The following is a 17718-nucleotide window of genomic DNA, read 5'->3' as shown; positions in this document are numbered from 1 at the left end:
CTGTTTACATTTGCAGTTCCTCCAAGTCCTCCAACTCGCCCTGATGTGGTATTTGTGTCAGCAAATGCCATTGGCATCAAGTGGGATGTGCCATATTCTGATGGTGGCAGCCAGGTGACAGGATACTGGATTGAGAAGAAAGAGAGGAACACAATCTTGTGGGTGAGGGAGAACAAACTGCCCTGCCTTGAGTGCCATTACAAGGTGTCCAACCTGATCGAGGGCCTGGAGTATCAGTTCAGAGTGTATGCCATGAACCTCGCTGGACTGAGCAAGGCCAGTGAAGCCTCCAGACCAGTGGTAGCACTCAATCCTGTTGGTAAGGAACCACTGGTAATTCCAATGTGTAATTGAATAAACTCCTGCTGTGCTATTTTATAAAGTCTTAACTTGCTTGTTGTAGATCCGCCTGGTAAACCTGAGATTACCGATATCAGCCGCTCCTCTGTTTCGCTGTGCTGGACTATACCCTTCAATGATGGTGGCAATAAGATCGTTGGCTACATTGTGGAGAGGAAGGTCTACAGCACAGATGAGTGGGACGACAACCGCTGGCTCAAGTGCAACTACACCACGATCACAGAGAACTACTTCACAGTCACAAACTTGGGAGAGGGAGAAACCTTTGAGTATCGTGTCATCGCCAAGAATGCAGCCGGGGTCCACAGCATGCCTTCTGAGACCACTGGTCCAATCACATGCAAGGATGAATACTGTACGTCTAAATGTTTCTCCTTATTTTTTTTATATTTAAATTTCGAGATGGTTTTTATTTCTAAAGTTCTGTTTACAATACAATTTACTATATTTTAATAACTTTAAAAAAACTTTATCACACCAGTGAAGATCTTGCGATATTTCTCATCTAACTGAAGCTGCTCTTGAGAATCACTATTTATAATGGTTGAAAATTAAATAAAAATTATTATTATGAGTCAGGTGAGGAGCAGGGTTTTACATATTTATCTACTTTGAGACTCATTTTGAAGTATGAAACAAAGCAATATTTTAGTTGTTCCCTAATAATGTTAACTGAAGGAGTCAGCTCCTCCTAGAGCTGAACTTAGGTTGGTCAACTTTATTTGATTACATAAACATTAAAGAAGCTTTCACCTCTTTTAAATCATCTGAACCACAGCCTGTTGAGTAATTTAAAGAAAAAGAGACAATGATCAGAGAAAATGAGATTTGTAAGAACTGTGAGAATACAGTAACTTGCTAACAGCGACTAACAATGCTAGCAAGTTAGTATATGATTTCTATTACTACTAAATGAAAGGGCAATTTCACAGTTTTTTAATGAATAGACTAAATTTCAAATCAAAAACACCCTCATTAACCCCAGATGAATAATAATAAAATTAATAGAGATTATTTCAAACTTAGAATAAATGAAGTATTTATTCTTGGTGTTTTTGTCGACAAACCTAAAGTATCAAACCTGCAAAGTTTTCCAAATTTTTTTCCAATTTAGCATTCATCTTGATTACTCCTCTGTTGTTAACCACTTGAAACTATCAAAAGTACATTTCTAAAAGTCCAGGTTAAGATTTTTCCACATATGTGGTAATATCAGAACATACATGATCAAAAAGTGGAATCTTTGCAGTTTCTTCTGCATTTCACAAAGCTTGTTATTCATCAAAACAAACCGCTTTCCAGCAATTTCCGCTGTCTTAGAGGGCTATGCCACAGCAATACTGCTTGATAAAATATAAATTGCAGTTTAGAATTTGTAAAACTCTTACTCTACTTGTGAAAGAAAGACAATTGTGTCATGATTGTCCTGGAAGTATTGCTAAAATGTATTTCTTGGTGGGTGTATTGCTACAACATCCATACAGAACAATTGAACTGAAATCCATTTTATAGTCAAATGTTTATCACAACTCAAAACTTTGTCTTATTTACTGCAGCTCCTCCTAGAGCTGAACTTGACAGCAAACTGACGCGTGAGGTCATCACCATTATGGCTGGCTCTGACCTTGTTCTGGACGGTGCTGTGGGAGGCAAACCAGAACCCACAGTGTACTGGTCCAAGGGTGACAAGATTTTGGAGTTGGGAGAGAAATACTCTCTGACATACACATCAACAAGAGCCATGGCTGTCATCAAAAACTGCGACAGATACGATACGGGTAGATACATCCTCACCGTCAAGAACCCCAATGGTATTAAGACCGCTTCGGTCAATGTGAAGGTTCTGGGTGAGTAGCCATGTTTCAGTATTTAGGCTTGGGCCAGAATATGAACATGTCACAAAAATGTCTAACTCTTGATTTGTTTTCCTCTCAGACACTCCTGGACAACCTGCTGACAAGATCGTGATCAGCAGAGTCACTGAAGAAAAGTGTACGGTTTCCTGGAAGATTCCTCTGGAGGACGGCGGAGACATCGTCAGCCATTACATCGTAGAGCGACGTGAAACCAGCCGGCTCAACTGGGTCATCATGGAGACAGAGTGCAAGTCGCTGTCATGTGTGAGCTCCAGGTTGATCAAGAACAATGAATACGTCTTCAGAGTCAGGGGAGTCAACAAGTTTGGACCTGGAGTTCCTCTGGAGTCCGAGCCGGTCATCGCCAGAAACGCCTACAGTACGAAACCGCTTCTCTTTGTCAAATATTTCACTTTCAGACTTCAGGTTTAATTTAAATAATTAAATATTTCTACATCTAGGTTTCAGAGGTTATAATAGTTTTGAGTTTTTCATTATAATTTAATTTTATTTTGTTGTGACTTTTAGTCAACTTTTGTTAATTTAATTAATGCATTTGCTAGCTTTGATTTATTATTATCATTATTATTATTATTATGCAAATGTAATTTATTTTTAGTTTGCTTTTTATTAGTTATAGTAACAGAGTTTTTCACACTGGTTAATTTTTAGGTGAAGAATTTAAAAAAATTTGTATTTACACAAATTTTTTGGGGTAATGAATACTCAACAGAAAATACTATTTTCAAAATATGTATTGAATTATTGTTGAAACCAAATGACTCTGGTGTTCTTGCACAACTTTTGCTGTCAGAACTGCCAGAAGAAATATGAAGTGCCGTAATTTTCTCATAGCTGCAGAACAAAATCTATTTCACATCAATCCGAAAGGCTAATACTTTCATAAACATGGAAGTAAAGGATATTTTATATATAATTTCAGTATTTGTTTTTATATATGTGCAATATAGTTGCAGCCAGTTATAGTTTTCTCCTGAATGAAAGCAATTTCATTCTGTTCATTTTAATAACATTGGCTAGGTTAGTTGGTGTTGTCTGCAGTTTGTTTTCCTCCTGCGAAAGGGCAAGACAGAATTATTCTCTAATCTGACACCTCTTTCCCAGCCGTCCCATCCCCGCCGGGCGCCCCAGAAGCCACAACGGTGGGTAAGGAGCACATCATCATCGAGTGGCTGAAGCCTGAGAGCGACGGAGGCAGTGAGATTAAGAACTACATCGTGGAAAAACGAGAGAAAAGCAGCACAAGGTTAAAACATGTTCTTTAAACAGATATCAGCTTTAACTGTCTCAGAAAAACATGCATCAATTTCTTTGCTCTGTTGAATCAGATGGACTCGGGTGAACAGAACTTACACAATTTATGACATCCGTCTGAAAATCACTGGCCTGATAGAGGGAGGCGAGTACCAGTTCAGAGTCACAGCCCTCAACAATGCTGGAGAAAGCCAGCCAAGCGATGCATCACCATACATTGTCTGTAAAGATCCCACATGTGAGTCTTTTTACTTTTAACTTCAGAATTTCCAAATATTAAAACATGAAAGTATGTTGTTAACTTATTTATTTCATCCCTGTCAGACACCCCGGCTGCTCCATCAACACCTCGCATAGTGGACACAACCAAGCACAGCATTAGCCTGACCTGGACCAGACCCATGTACGACGGCGGCTCCGATGTCACAGGCTACGTCATAGAGATCTTAGAGGAGGACTCGGAGCAGTGGTACCGCGCCACTGCTAAGCCTATAAAGACCAATGAGTACGTGGCCGGTGGCCTGGCAGCCAATAAGAAGTACAGGTTCAGGGTGGCGGCCATTAACGGCAAAGGCACCGGGGAGTTCAGTGAACCGAGTGGAGAGGTCGAGCCACTGGAGAAAGTTGGTGAGTTCATTAGTATTAGTCTCATACCGTACTGTCATAACATTGTGACATTTTAACAAAGTTTTAAAAAAGTTTCACACTGCAGCTCTAAGCAATTCATAAGCTCTTTTGAGATTTTTTAATTTGCATTTTTAAATATTTGGACATCCCCTGAAATATAAACTCATTAACTGTACGATTGTTATTGTCGCTTAAAAAAATAGATAAGAAGCTGATCTAAAACTGTACATTAAGCTGCTGGAAAAATATTTAACAAACTGTTTTTTAAAAATATTTCTTGGGTCAGTGATTTGTAACTGAAATTTCAAGGAAATTGTGGAAATTGGTTCTTTTATGAGTAGAGGAAGTAGTTTCTCTTAATTTGAGATATTTTTTTCTAAGAAAAATGTCCTCAGAAAGATTTTTTAAAAGGTTTTCTTTTAACCCTGTCAGGGTCAAATTACTTGCAAAGACTAGCTAAGTAGCATTTAGCTGTTGCAAATCTGCAACATCTACCTGGAGAGGGTTAAATAACTCCATAAGAAAAAAATAATGAAAGAAAATATGAATCATTACTTTTGCGCACTAATAAAAATGTCAAAACATTTTTGGTAAGAATCTTTTTATTCTGTCATTTCAAATGTAAAAGTTGCATTTGAAATGTGAAACTATTTGGATGTACAAACAAAAAGTATTGAAATTTGCAAAAAAAAAAACCCAAAACAAACAAAAACTAAATACATTTGAAATAAGGGCAAAATTGCAACAAAAAATGTGTGTATCTGAGCAGGATTTTTAATGACCTCCTATTGTTTCCATCTTCAGAAATGCCTGACCTGGAACTGGCCGAAGACTTGAAGAAGACGGTCTGTCTGCGTGCTGGCGGTACCCTCCGCCTGTTCGTGTCCATCACTGGCCGACCGGCACCAGTTGTTGCCTGGAGAAAGACCGGGGTGGAGCTGCAGAGCCGAGGCTTTATTGAGACCACCGACAGTCACACCTCTCTCCTGGTGGAGAAAGTAAATCGCTACGATTCTGGAAAATATGTTGTGGAGGCAGAGAATCCATCTGGAAAGAAAACGTGCATTATCCTGGTCAAGGTCTACGGTAAGTTCTGTCAAGTTCGTTTTTAATCAAGTAATTTTCCGATGTTTACACTTTTTGAAAGAGATTTGCAGAGACATAAATTGTCAATTTCTTGATGTGTCTGTTCTTCAGACACCCCTGGTCCTCCTGGCTCTGTCAGGGTGAAAGACTACACCAAGGAGTCGGTTGTGATCACCTGGGACGTCCCAAGCCTGGACGGTGGCGCTCATGTCAGCAACTACATTGTAGAGAAGAGAGAAGCCAACATGAAGTCATACAAGACTGTGACCACTGAATGCAGGAAGACTCTGTACAGGATCACAGGCTTGGAGGAAGGCGTGCACTACTTCTTCAGAGTCCTACCTGAGAACATTTATGGTGTTGGTGAGCCTTGTGAGACAACTGAGCCTGTGCTGGTGTGTGAAGTACCATCAGTGCCCATGGACCTCAGCATTGTTGATGTCACCAAGTCCACTGTGACCCTCCATTGGGAAAGACCACTGCATGATGGCGGCAGCAGGCTGACAGGTTATATCATAGAGGCTTGCAAAGTGGGGTCAGACAGGTGGAGCGCTGTGGCGACAGTTAAGGCCTCTCAGTCCCAGCACACAATTCAGTCGCTTACAGAGAACGACCAGTACCTGTTCAGGATCCGTGCCACCAACAGCAGGGGAGTCAGTGAGCCCATGGACATTGTGACACCAATCATAATCCAGGAGATCAAGGGTGAGTCTTCACAGCGTCAACAACCTGGAACAATTCTGTTTACCTCAGAGGGCACTAGGGGCTTTCAGAGTATTAGCAAAAGATGAGAAATATGTTTTCCCATACTTATCTTTCTGATTAGCTGCAAGTCACATTTTTCCAGTTACTTTTCTCTTGAAACTAGAAATGGAAAAGTTTCTTTGGGTTTCCCACAGAAAACTTGCTAAAGCCTGGTAGGAAGGCTCAGGCAGTCATGTTTTTGAATTATAAAAGTTAACAATAAAATGGAAAATATCACTAGTTAGGTAACTTAGTGCTATTGGAAGATATTAATAACACCTAAAGTATGAAATAAGGCTAACTTAAATAAACATAAAATAAATAAACAGCCTTTTAGGGATGTAATAAATAGTATGATACACTGAGGGAAAACTGGGTTTCTGACAAGAAAACGACCAAAGGATCAAAGGAACTGTCCAGCAGCCAGAGGACACTGCTGAAAAACCTAAACTATGGAGGTTAAATAGAGTTTCATAAAATTAATTTAAAAAAATATCACATATTTCCTTATTAAACGAGGGGATTATGGTGGAAATTTTTGATCTGATAATATATTCAGTATCACATTTATAAAGTCATATTAGTTTGCCAACTAAAATCAGAAAGTATGAGACACCATTTTTACCAAATAAAAGTAAAAATTCAATAACAAATGAGAGTGAAAAAAATTCAATGATCCTTTACGTATTTTGTGGCCTTATCTGTTGGTTTGCAAAGAGGCTGCCATGCCAGAAACTAATGTGATTTGGGAAGCCCTGACCTAAAACATTTAGCACACATTATACTTTCTTTCAGAAACTCAGAATTTAATCAAATAAATATTATTTTGTTTTTTTTCAGTGACGCCAAAGATTGACTTGACCAGCATCCCTCAGAAGATTGTTCATGTGCACCGTGGCAAATCTATTGACCTGAACATCCCGATTAAAGCCAAACCACTGCCAGTTTGCTCCTGGTTCTTCGGTGGTGCCAAGCTGAAGGACAGCTTAGACCGTATCAAAATCGACAGCAACGGGAAATACACACACCTGGTCATCCGTGACACCACCATCGATGACACTGGAGATTACACCTTGGAGGTTAAAAATGCTGTTGGCATGGCAACGGAGGTTATCAAGGTCATCATCCTGGGTAAGAACATGTCATACAAATAAATATCTGATTGACCTGTGCATTGAAGTAACAGAGACTCCGGAAATAATTCTTGAACATAAATTGACTGTATTTTGTCGTTTCTGTGCAGACAAACCTGGTATCCCAGTTGGTCCCATGAAAATTGAGGAGGTTGATGGAGTCTCGGTGACAGTTAGCTGGGAACCTCCAGAGAAAGACGGTGGAGCCAATGTCAGTGGATACGTGGTGGAGCAGCGAGAAGCCCACCACCCAGGCTGGTCCACCGTCTCTGAATCTGTGACCAGACCTTGCTTCAAGTTCACCAGGCTTAACGAAGGAACCGAGTATGTGTTCCGTGTTGCTGCCATGAATCGCTTTGGTTTTGGTGGCTTCCTGCAGTCTGAAGTGGTGGAGTGCAAGAGTCCCAAGAGTGAGTTCTGAGTCATCTTCATATCTGCTGTTCTTATTATCTACAATCATGGTTGGCCAGATGAATTTCTTGGATTATTTGGTCAAAAAGATACTTTTCGCCCCACAGTTCAGTAAAATTTCCACGTTTTCTCCCCGTGTAGCCATCCCCGGACCTCCAAGCAGGCCAGAGGTGATTGATGTCACCCATGAAGGCATGACCGTGACCTGGCAACCACCTGTGGACAATGGTGGCTCCACCATTGCTGGCTACATAATAGAACGTAAAGAAGCACGATCTGACAGGTGGTTGAGAATCAATAAGAATCCAGTCACTATGACCAGATATCGTTCTTCCGGGCTGATTGAGGGCCTGGAATATGAGTTCAGAATCACTGCTATCAACTCCAGAGGAACTGGCAAACCCAGTGAAAGTTCTGCCATAGTTGTTGCAATGGATCCCATTGGTAAGTGACGCAAAAATTTAGAGTTACAATAAAGGAGATCAGTTTATTTAGTACATCTTTCTGTGTTGCTAAATAGAACCTCCAGGTCCTCCAGTTAAACCCAGAGTTACAGACAGCACACGGACATCAGTCTCTCTGGCCTGGCTGCCGCCTGAAGAAGAGGGTGGTTCTGTTGTTACTGGCTATCTCATTGAGATGCAAAAGGTGGACCAGATTGAATGGACTCTGTGCAATACTACACCCACCAAGATGTGCGAGTACACCCTAACACACATGCCCCAGGGTGCAGAGTACAGGTTCAGAGTCATTGCCTGCAATGCAGGTGGTGCCGGAGAGCCTGCAGAGATTTCTGGAGTAGTTAAAGTCCAAGAAATGCTCGGTAAGAGAAGAATTTCACACAGTACATGCATTTATATGTTGAATGAACAATTTGATAAGCAAAGCTGATTTTTGTGTCTTTCTCAGATTATCCTGACTTTGAGCTTGATCGCATATACGAGGAAGGATACGTGGTGCGGCAAGGTGGAGTCGTCCATTTGTCTGTACCCATCAAAGGCAAACCTATACCCACAGCTAAGTGGACAAAGGATGGTCGTGACATCTCACATCGTGCCATGATTGCCACCCACGATGACATTACTGAGCTGGTCATCAAAGAGGCACACAAAGATGACACCGGTACCTATGATTTGGTGCTGGAAAACAAATGTGGTAGGAAAGCTGTGTACATTAAGGTGAGATACATCAGCTCTAGGAATTCTTAGGAAGAAAAAGAGATTAAATAAAAAAATGTAATAATGTTTATGCTTTTCACTACCAGGTGAAAGTGATTGGTCGACCTGATGCCCCAGAAGGTCCTCTAGAATTTGATGACATCCAAGCTAGATCAGTTCGCGTCAGCTGGAGACCACCTTCAGATGACGGTGGATCTGACATCCTGGGCTACATAGTAGAAAGGCGGGAAGTACCAAAGGCTGCCTGGTACACAGTGGATGCCCGGGTAACTGAGACCTCCCTGGTGGTCAAGGGCTTGAAGGAGAATGTAGAGTACCACTTCAGGGTGTTTGCTGAGAACCAATTTGGTGTTAGCAGATCCCTTAAGTCAGATGGAGCTGTTCTGCCAAAGACACCTCTTTGTGAGTACTATTTTTGAAATTGTTCTCAACTTTCAAATCTAAGCTGCTGTGATGTGATTCAAAATACATTCATGTTTTACTGACAATACCTATACTTGCAGGTCCACCTGAACCTCCCAGTAACCCACCAGAGATCATGGACGTCACCAAGACCACAGTGTCTCTGTCTTGGGCCCGGCCTCGGGACGATGGTGGCTCTCGTGTCACAGGATACTATGTTGAAAGAAGGGAGGTTTCCACAGAGAAGTGGGTCCGTCACAACAAGACCCACATCACTACCACCATGTTCAATGCCACCGGACTTATACCCAATGCAGAGTACATGTTTAGAGTGGTGGCTCAAAATGACATTGGGCAGAGTGAACCCGGTCCTGCTTCAGAATCGGTGGTCTGCAAAGATCCATTTGGTGAGTTGTGTTATTTAATGCTTATATTCCCATGAATGAAGTGATAAAACGTTGCTAGAATTTTTAAACTTTTTCTATTATTAACTTCTTGCCGTCTCTCCCTGTAGACAAGCCCACCCAACCAGGAGATATTGACATCATCTCTATTACTAAAGACAGCATCACCATTCATTGGCTCAGACCAGAACACGATGGTGGAAAGGAGATCCTGGGTTATTGGATTGAGTTCAGGGAGGCTGGAGAGAGCGCTTGGAAGAAATGCAACAAGGAGCGTTCCAAGGATCGGCAGTTCACCATGGGTGGCTTGATGGAGGCCACAGAGTATGAATTCAGAATCTTTGCTGAAAATGAGGCTGGACTCAGCCGACCTCGTCGCACACCCATGGGCATCAAGACCAAATTGAGCGGTGAGTTGGTTATTCTGGACCCAATGAAATTTTGATGTAACATTTAAGGTTGGAGTAAATAAAAATCATATTTTTTCTGCAGTTGGTGAAGCTCCAGCTTTGAAGGAAGAGGTCCAAGATGTAACCACCAAGCTTGGCGAGTCTGGCACTCTAACTTGTGGAATCATTGGCAGACCTTTGCCTGAGATCAAGTGGTATCGCTATGGCAAAGAACTGATCCAGAGCCGCAAGTACAAGATGAGCTCGGATGGTCGTAACCACTCCCTCACAATTCTGACAGAGGAGCAAGAAGACGAAGGCGTGTACACCTGCAGGGCTGTCAACGAGGCTGGAGAGATAGAGACCAGTGGCAAACTACGCTTGCAGGCAGCTCCCCAATTCCATCCTGGCTTCCCTCTGAAAGAAAAGTACTATGCTGGGGCAGGTACCAGCCTCCGGCTCCATGTCGTCTACATTGGTCGTCCAATCCCCCAGATCATGTGGTTCTACGGCAAGAAACCTCTAAATTCATCTGAGAACGTAATCATTGAGAACACAGAAAGCTACACCCACCTTGTTGTGAGGAATGCCCAACGAAAAACCAACGCTGGCCGCTACAAGGTTCAGCTCAGCAATGTGTTTGGAACTGTTGACACCTCTCTGCGTGTTGAAATCCAAGGTATTGGCGTACATCACTAAAATTTATTTTTTAAAACAACTTAAAAATATTTTTTTAAAAGTAAAATTCTAATGAACATTGAATATTTGCATTCTTTGATTATTCTTTGACAGTTTTTTATCAATTAACACCATGTGCTGGTCCTGATGTCGCTTTACTATTTTTTCCCCAGACAAACCTTGCATCCCTGAGGGTCCCGTTGTTGTTGAATCCCTGCTCAGGAGCTCAGCTGTGATCAGCTGGAAGGTTCCTAAGGATGATGGAGGGTCTGTAATCACCAACTACATTGTGGAGAAACGTGAAGCCAAAGAGGGTGAACAGTGGCACCTGGTGTCCTCCTCTGTCTCTGGCACCACCTGCCGTGTGCCCAACCTGACTGAGGGCTCTGCATACTACTTCAGAGTATCAGCACAGAACCAGTATGGTGTCAGTGAGTCTCTGGAGATTCCATCAGTTGTCATCATCAAGACTCCATATGGTAATCCCCTTAAACTAAATTTTGCCTTGAGTTCTAGTTAGCAGAAAGACAGAATAACAACCCTCTGTTGTTTTGATCACAGATAAACCTGGAATCCCACAGCAGCCATTCATTATGAGTTCGACCAAAGACTCTTGTGTCGTTTGTTGGAAGCCTCCAACTAGCGATGGAGGAGCGAAAATCACCAGCTACTTCCTTGAGAAACGCGAGAAGAAGCAGAACAAATGGATTTCTGTAACAACAAAGAAATTTACAGAGACCAGCTATGAAGTCACAGGCTTGATTGAGGGCTTTGAGTACGAGTTCCGTGTGAAATGCCAGAACATTGGTGGTGAGAGCGACTGGTCTGAAATCTCTCTGCCAGTCATTCCCAAGTCTGAACAGGCTCCTCGTGCTCCTGCATTCAGAGAGGAGATCAGAGACATGACTGTCAAATACCATAGCAATGCCACCTTTGTCACCAAGGTATTTACAAAATAGAAAAACTTTTTTATGTCATTTTCTATCTTTGATTTTTCTTCAGCAGGTTAATTTATTCTGATTATATTTTCCTATAACAAGGTTGTGGGCCATCCAAAGCCTGTTGTCAAATGGTACCGCAGTGGCAAGGAGATCCTGGCAGATGGAACAAAAATAAAAGTCCTTGAGTTCAAGGGTGGCTACTATCAGCTGGTCATCACTGCAGCTGATGAGAATGATGCCTCATTGTACCAGGTCAGAGCAACTAATCCGTCAGGATCAATCTCTACAACAGCCAACCTGGAGGTGGAAGGTATTTATGCCAAACATCTGTATTAGATTATATTCTAAGTTTTCTTATTATTTTTTTTTTTTTACATTCTAATGAAATTTTATTTTTTGATTCTTTAATTTCAGTTCCTGCAAAAATACACCTGCCTAAAGAACTCCAGGGAATGGGAGCTGTACAAGCTGTGCGTGGTGATCACGTCACCATCAAGATCCCCATCTCAGGAAAGCCTGAGCCAGCGGTCACTTGGCAGAAGGGTCCGGAGATCCTCTCAAGCTCTGCTTATCATCAAGTTATCACCACAAGATCCTTCACCTCCCTGGTGTTCCTGAAGGGAGTACAGAGGAAGGATACTGGCTATTATGCCATTACTGCAAAGAACAGATTCGGATCAGACAAGCAAACTATAGAGGTGAATGTGGCTGACATCCCTGATGCTCCAAAGGGACTTGTGGTCAGTGACATTGCACGGGATTCTATCACACTGACCTGGGAGCCCCCTGCCAGTGATGGTGGCAGTGAGATTATTAACTACATTGTAGAAAAGTGCCCAACTACTGCTGATAGGTGGATTCGTGCTGGTCATACAACAGACTGCAGTATCACCATCATCAACATATTTGGAAAGACCAAATATCAGTTCCGCGTTATTGCAGAGAACCAGTTTGGAGTCAGCCTTCCATCTCCTCCAACTGAGCCCATTACCACCAAAGAAGACAAATCTGTGATCAGAAACTATGACGAGGAAGTTGATGAAGACAGAGAGATCACCAAGGAGGAAGCTGTGTTCTACAAGGTGAAGGAGCTTTCTTCCAAATACATCATCTCAGAGGAGCTTGCTCGCTCACAGTTTGGAGTGGTCCACCGCTGTGTGGAGATTGCCACAAAGAAGACTTTCATGGCCAAGTTCATCAAAGTGAAAGGAACTGATCGTGAGTTAGTCCTCAGGGAAATAGAGGCTCTTAATGTTGCAAGACATAAGAATATCATCTACCTCCATGAATACTTTGAAAGCATGGAGGAGATTATCTTGATCTTTGAATTCATTTCTGGAGTTGATATCTTTGAGCGGCTTGGTACCAACAACTTTGAGCTCACGGAACAGGAGATTGTCCGCTACCTGAGACAAGTTTGCTCTGCTGTCAAATTCTTACACAGCCAAAACTTTGGCCACTTTGATATCCGCCCAGATAACATTGTTTACTCCACAAGGAGAAGTCTCAACATAAAAATGATTGAAATGGGACAGTCTCGATTGTTGGTTCCTGGAGAAAACATCAGAATGCTATTTTCAGCTCCAGAGTATTATGCCCCAGAGGTTCACCGTCATGATCTGGTCACCACAGCCACTGATATGTGGTCTATTGGTGTTTTAGCATATGTTCTACTCAGTGGCCTTAATCCATTTGCCGCAGAGTCTATGACAAAGATGATTGAGAACATCTCAAACTGTGAATACGTTTTTGACAGAGAAGCATTCAAGGACATCAGCTTAGAGGCAATGGACTTTATAGATAGACTTCTAGTCAAGGACAGGAAGCTCCGTTTGACTGCCCATGAAGCTCTAGAACATCCATGGCTCAAGATGAAGATTGAGCATGTCAGCAACAAGGTCATCAGGACACTGAGACACAGAAGATACTATCAGTCACTAGTAAAGAAGACTGACACCATAGTTTCAGCAGCTCGTGTGGCGTTCGGTGGTGCCTTCAGAAACCAGCGAGGACTGGAAGTTGGTAAAGTTAAGATTGGAACTGAGTACCATGGCTTGCGTGCTGGGCCTGTCATGCATGCCTCAGCTGAGGAAGGTGGCCATGTCAGATTTACCTGTAGTATTTTGAACTTTGACAAGAGTACTCAGGTATCATGGTACTTCGGAAACCGTCAGTTACATCCAAGCCCCAAGTATGAGATTTCCTACAGCAATGGCTTTGCCAGTATTTATGTGAAGGACATTGAAGAGTCTGATGATGGTGTCTACAAATGCAAGGTGGTGAGTGATGATGGAGAGGACAGTGCCTATGGAGAACTCTTTGTAGAAACTGTGAGGAGCATCAGAGAGCACTACATGAGCCGCACCATCAGGAAGCTGAGGAGGAGGGTTGACAAAACTAAACTTCTCCAGAGACCACCTGAGTTCACTTTGCCACTCTACAACCGCACAGCATATATTGGTGAGGATGTGCGCTTTGGTGTCACTATCACTGTGCACCCAGAGCCTCATGTAACCTGGCTTAAAAATGGAGAACAAATCAAAGAGGATAACAGCAAGTACACTTTCACAAGTGATAAGGGTCTGTATCAGCTCATGGTTCACAACCTTGACATTGGTGATGATGCTGAGTACACAGTCATGGCCCACAACAGGTTTGGAGAAGATAGCTGCAAGGCTCGTCTCACTGTGATACCTCATCCTGTGCTTGAGGATACAATGAGGCCCATGTTCAAACGTCTACTGGCTAATATTGAATGCACAGAGGGAGACAGTGTCCGCTTTGAACTCAGGGTGTCAGGAGTTCCCACTCCTTCTCTTAAATGGGAAAAAGATGGCCTTCCTCTACAGTTTGGGCCCAAAGTTGTTGTCATAGAACAGGACATTGATTATCATGTCCTTCACATCAGGGAGACTCTGCTTGAGGATGGTGGTGTGTACAAAGTCACAGCAACCAACTCTGCTGGCTCTGCAAGCTGCCAGGCTACTCTGAAAGTGGACCGTCTCACTTACACTAGAAGAGAGTACAAGAGCGAAGAGGAGAAACTCAGACATGTACAAAAACAAATAGAGAAGACCAACAAAATGGCTCAGCATATTGCAGCTACAGAGGAACTTGTACCTCTAAACCCAACAGCACAGGAGGCCCTCAAATTTGCTGCAGAGGTCTACAAACCCGCAGTAAGCACCAAGAACATTGAAGGCGAATTTGACATCACAGAGGAGAAAACGGAGACCAAGAAGCTAGAGGAAGAGAGAAGGATTTTCATGCCCTATGAAATTCCCGAGCCTGTGGTTCATGATCCCAAAGCCCTGGATGAAGACAAAGCCATTAAGCAGTTTGTACCTCTCTCTGACATGAAGTGGTATCGCAAGATACGAGATCAGTATGAGGTATCAGAGAAAACAGAAAGGATTGTGCAAAAGAGGCAGAGACGTATTCGTCTGTCCAGGTGGGAGCAGTTCTATGTGATGCCTCTCCCCAGAATCACTGACCAATACAGACCAAGATGGCGAATTCCCAAGTTGACAATGGATGATTTGGAGACTGTTAGACCTGCCCGACGTTCACCATCTCCTGAGTCTGAAGTCTCCTTTAGATCCAGAAGGAGGTCTCTGGGAGCTCTCAGTGATGAAGAGCTGCTGATGCCTGTGGATGACTACCTGACAAGGAAGAGAACTGAGGAGGAGACAATGATGCTGGAAGATGAACTTGAGCTCGGATTTTCTGCCTCTCCTCCAGGTAGCCCCATCCGAGTTCAACGACGTGTTGTTGAACATGAGGAAAGGAAGCAGGGAGTCATACATGAGGCCGCTGAGGTTACAGAGACAAAGAAGAAACGTACTATTTCTCAGTACACAAGACGGAGAAGGTCACTGTCTCCTACCTACATCGAGCTGATGCGACCAGTCTCGGAGCTGATCCGACCACCACATGCTAGACCTGTTGAAACAGAGGGAGAGATTGTGGGGAGGAGATCCCCTACTCCAGAGAGGACCCGTCCTCGTTCTCCCAGTCCTATTAGGTCAGTGGAGAGGTCGTCCCGCTCCTCCTCTAGGTTTGAGCGGTCGGCACGTTTTGACATCATGTCTCGTTATGAAGCCAGGAAAGCTGCTCTGAAGTCTGAGAGGAAATATCAGGTTGTGAGTCAAGCACCTTTCAGTCTTGATCATGCTCCTCGTGTAACTGTGAGGATGCGTTCTCATCGCATCCCAACTGGTCAGGACACAAAATTCACCCTGAACATCCAAGCAAAACCAGAGGCTGAAGTTGCATGGTTCCACAATGGAGCGGAAATCTCTGAACATGGTGAGAAATACATTTTCACAAACATGAGTGGCGTTCTGACCATCACTATCCTGGACTGCCAAGAAGAAGACAGCGGCACATACCGCTGTGTGTGCTCCAATTCAAAGGGTGAGGCATCTGACTATGCCACCCTGGAAGTGTCAGGAGGTGGATACACAACATTCTCCTCCCGCCGCAAAGATGAGGAAGCTCCTAAAGCATTTGTTCCTGAAGTCACACGCATTGATCATTATCACACCACGCACTTTAAGTCTGGCTATACCTCGCAAACCTATTTGGAGGTGGAAGAGAGCAAGTCAAAGCTAACAGAAACACGTGAGGTTGTCACACAGGAAAGAATTGGTGCCTCGGCCGAGAGATTCTCTTCTGGTGAGCGATTCTCCTCTGCTGAGAGGTATGACTCATCTATCAAGTATGCCTCCACTGAATATCTTTCTTCTAGTTCCTCATATTCTTCAGAGAAGTTTTCTTTAACTGGAAAGCATGCAACATCTGAAGATAAACTGAAAACATCCTCTACTGCTTCTGCTCTTGAGCAACTTTCGTTGCCTAAAGAGAAACCGTCTCTTCCTGCCAAAATCCTCACCAAGCCACAGTCTGTAACTGTTGCAGAGGGAGAGACAGCCCGGTTCTCTTGTGACATCGATGGGGAGCCTGCACCAACTGTAACCTGGATACATGAGAGCAAAACAATTGTATCATCTCTTCGTATTCATGTCACCACAACTCAGTACAAGTCCACCCTAGAGATTTCATCTGTGACCACATCTGATGAGGGCAGTTACACTGTGGTCGTCGAGAACTCAGCAGGTAGACAGGAGGCTCATTTCACTCTGACAATCCGTAGACCACCTCCAAAGGAGGAAATCAAAGCTGTCAAAACTACTGAGCCACCTGTGAAGTCACCAGCACCCAGTGTTAAGTCACCTGAGCCCTCAGCGGCATCTCCTGCTCCTTCCTCAGCACCTAGTATAAAGTCACCAGAACCAAGTGTAAAGTCCCCAGCTGCAGTATCTCCTGCACCTGAAGTTAAGTCACCCGCACCAAGTGTAAAGTCTCCTGAACCAGAGGAAGCAAAATCTGCTAAGAGTATCAAATCTCCAGAGCCATCAGCACCCTCTCCAGCACGCAGCTTAAAATCACCAACTCCTGGTGTAAAATCTCCTGAACCAGAAGGAATCAAGTCACCACGTGGGCTAAAATCTCCAGAACCCAGACTAAAGTCACCACCACCAGTCAAAACTCCTGGAGGTGTGAAGTCACCAGAACCTGAAGAGGCAAAATCTCCCCGTGGTGTTAAATCACCAGAGCCTGCAGGTATCAAAACACCAAGAGGTCTCAAGTCACCAGAACCCACAGGAATCAAAACACCAAGAGGCATCAAGTCTCCAGAACCTCCAGGTATCAAATCTCCAAGGGGATTGAAGTCACCTGAGCCTGAGGGAATCAAATCACCTCAGAGGGTAAAATCACCTCCTCCAATTATGTCCCCCAAGAGGGTTGTCTCTCCTCCTACTGTGAAATCCCCAACCCCTAAACCTCCCAAAGTCCTCAGCCAGCTAACAGCTGAGGCCTGCGAGGGTTCAGTCAAGATGTCCTGCGTCTGTGAAAGCAGTGTCAGGGAGGTGGTGTGGTACGTTAGCGGCAGGAGGCTTTCACAGAGCAGCCGCTTTGAGATGCACTACTCTGAAGGATCCTGCAGTCTTCTGATTCATGAGTTGGCAGAGAGTGACCAGGGAGAGTACACCTGTGAGATGACCTCAGATGGAGGAGTGTCCAAATCCTCCTTCTCCTTCAGTGGTCAGGTGTTTCAGTCCATATACAAGAAAGTCACTGCTTACCGAGAGCAGCAAATGGCGCTTAAAGGTGAGCTCTTCCTCCAGCGATAGATTTTTGTTTAGAATGTTAATTTAGAGATGATTAATG

At 43.5% G+C, this 17718-nt stretch overlaps 1 protein-coding gene across 6 annotated transcripts in view; it reads left to right on the top strand.

Moving 5' to 3' along the window:
* The window catches only part of ttn.2 (titin, tandem duplicate 2), a 202484-nt gene that overhangs the window by 182661 nt on the left and 2105 nt on the right, over window positions 1-17718 (top strand). For all 6 annotated transcript variants that reach the window (XM_055052995.1, XM_055052994.1, XM_055052996.1 and 3 more), the window contains 22 exons: window positions 17-319; window positions 404-715; window positions 1917-2207; window positions 2296-2595; window positions 3342-3483; window positions 3566-3729; window positions 3816-4118; window positions 4923-5204; window positions 5316-5909; window positions 6789-7079; window positions 7192-7491; window positions 7634-7936; window positions 8013-8315; window positions 8402-8670; window positions 8757-9072; window positions 9174-9479; window positions 9587-9886; window positions 9969-10544; window positions 10717-11022; window positions 11105-11487; window positions 11584-11794; window positions 11899-17658. In XM_055052995.1, the coding sequence (XP_054908970.1) occupies window positions 17-319; window positions 404-715; window positions 1917-2207; window positions 2296-2595; window positions 3342-3483; window positions 3566-3729; window positions 3816-4118; window positions 4923-5204; window positions 5316-5909; window positions 6789-7079; window positions 7192-7491; window positions 7634-7936; window positions 8013-8315; window positions 8402-8670; window positions 8757-9072; window positions 9174-9479; window positions 9587-9886; window positions 9969-10544; window positions 10717-11022; window positions 11105-11487; window positions 11584-11794; window positions 11899-17658 (12315 nt within the window). The remainder of the gene's footprint in view (window positions 1-16; window positions 320-403; window positions 716-1916; window positions 2208-2295; window positions 2596-3341; window positions 3484-3565; window positions 3730-3815; window positions 4119-4922; window positions 5205-5315; window positions 5910-6788; window positions 7080-7191; window positions 7492-7633; window positions 7937-8012; window positions 8316-8401; window positions 8671-8756; window positions 9073-9173; window positions 9480-9586; window positions 9887-9968; window positions 10545-10716; window positions 11023-11104; window positions 11488-11583; window positions 11795-11898; window positions 17659-17718) is intronic.

The sequence above is a fragment of the Poeciliopsis prolifica genome, unplaced genomic scaffold (assembly GCF_027474105.1).
Source record: "Poeciliopsis prolifica strain line A6 unplaced genomic scaffold, Auburn_PproV2 SCAFFOLD036, whole genome shotgun sequence".
Classification (NCBI taxonomy): Eukaryota; Metazoa; Chordata; class Actinopteri; order Cyprinodontiformes; family Poeciliidae; genus Poeciliopsis; species Poeciliopsis prolifica.
The sequence above is the reverse complement of the archived record's forward strand: the minus strand, read 5'-3'. Positions and strand labels throughout refer to the sequence as shown.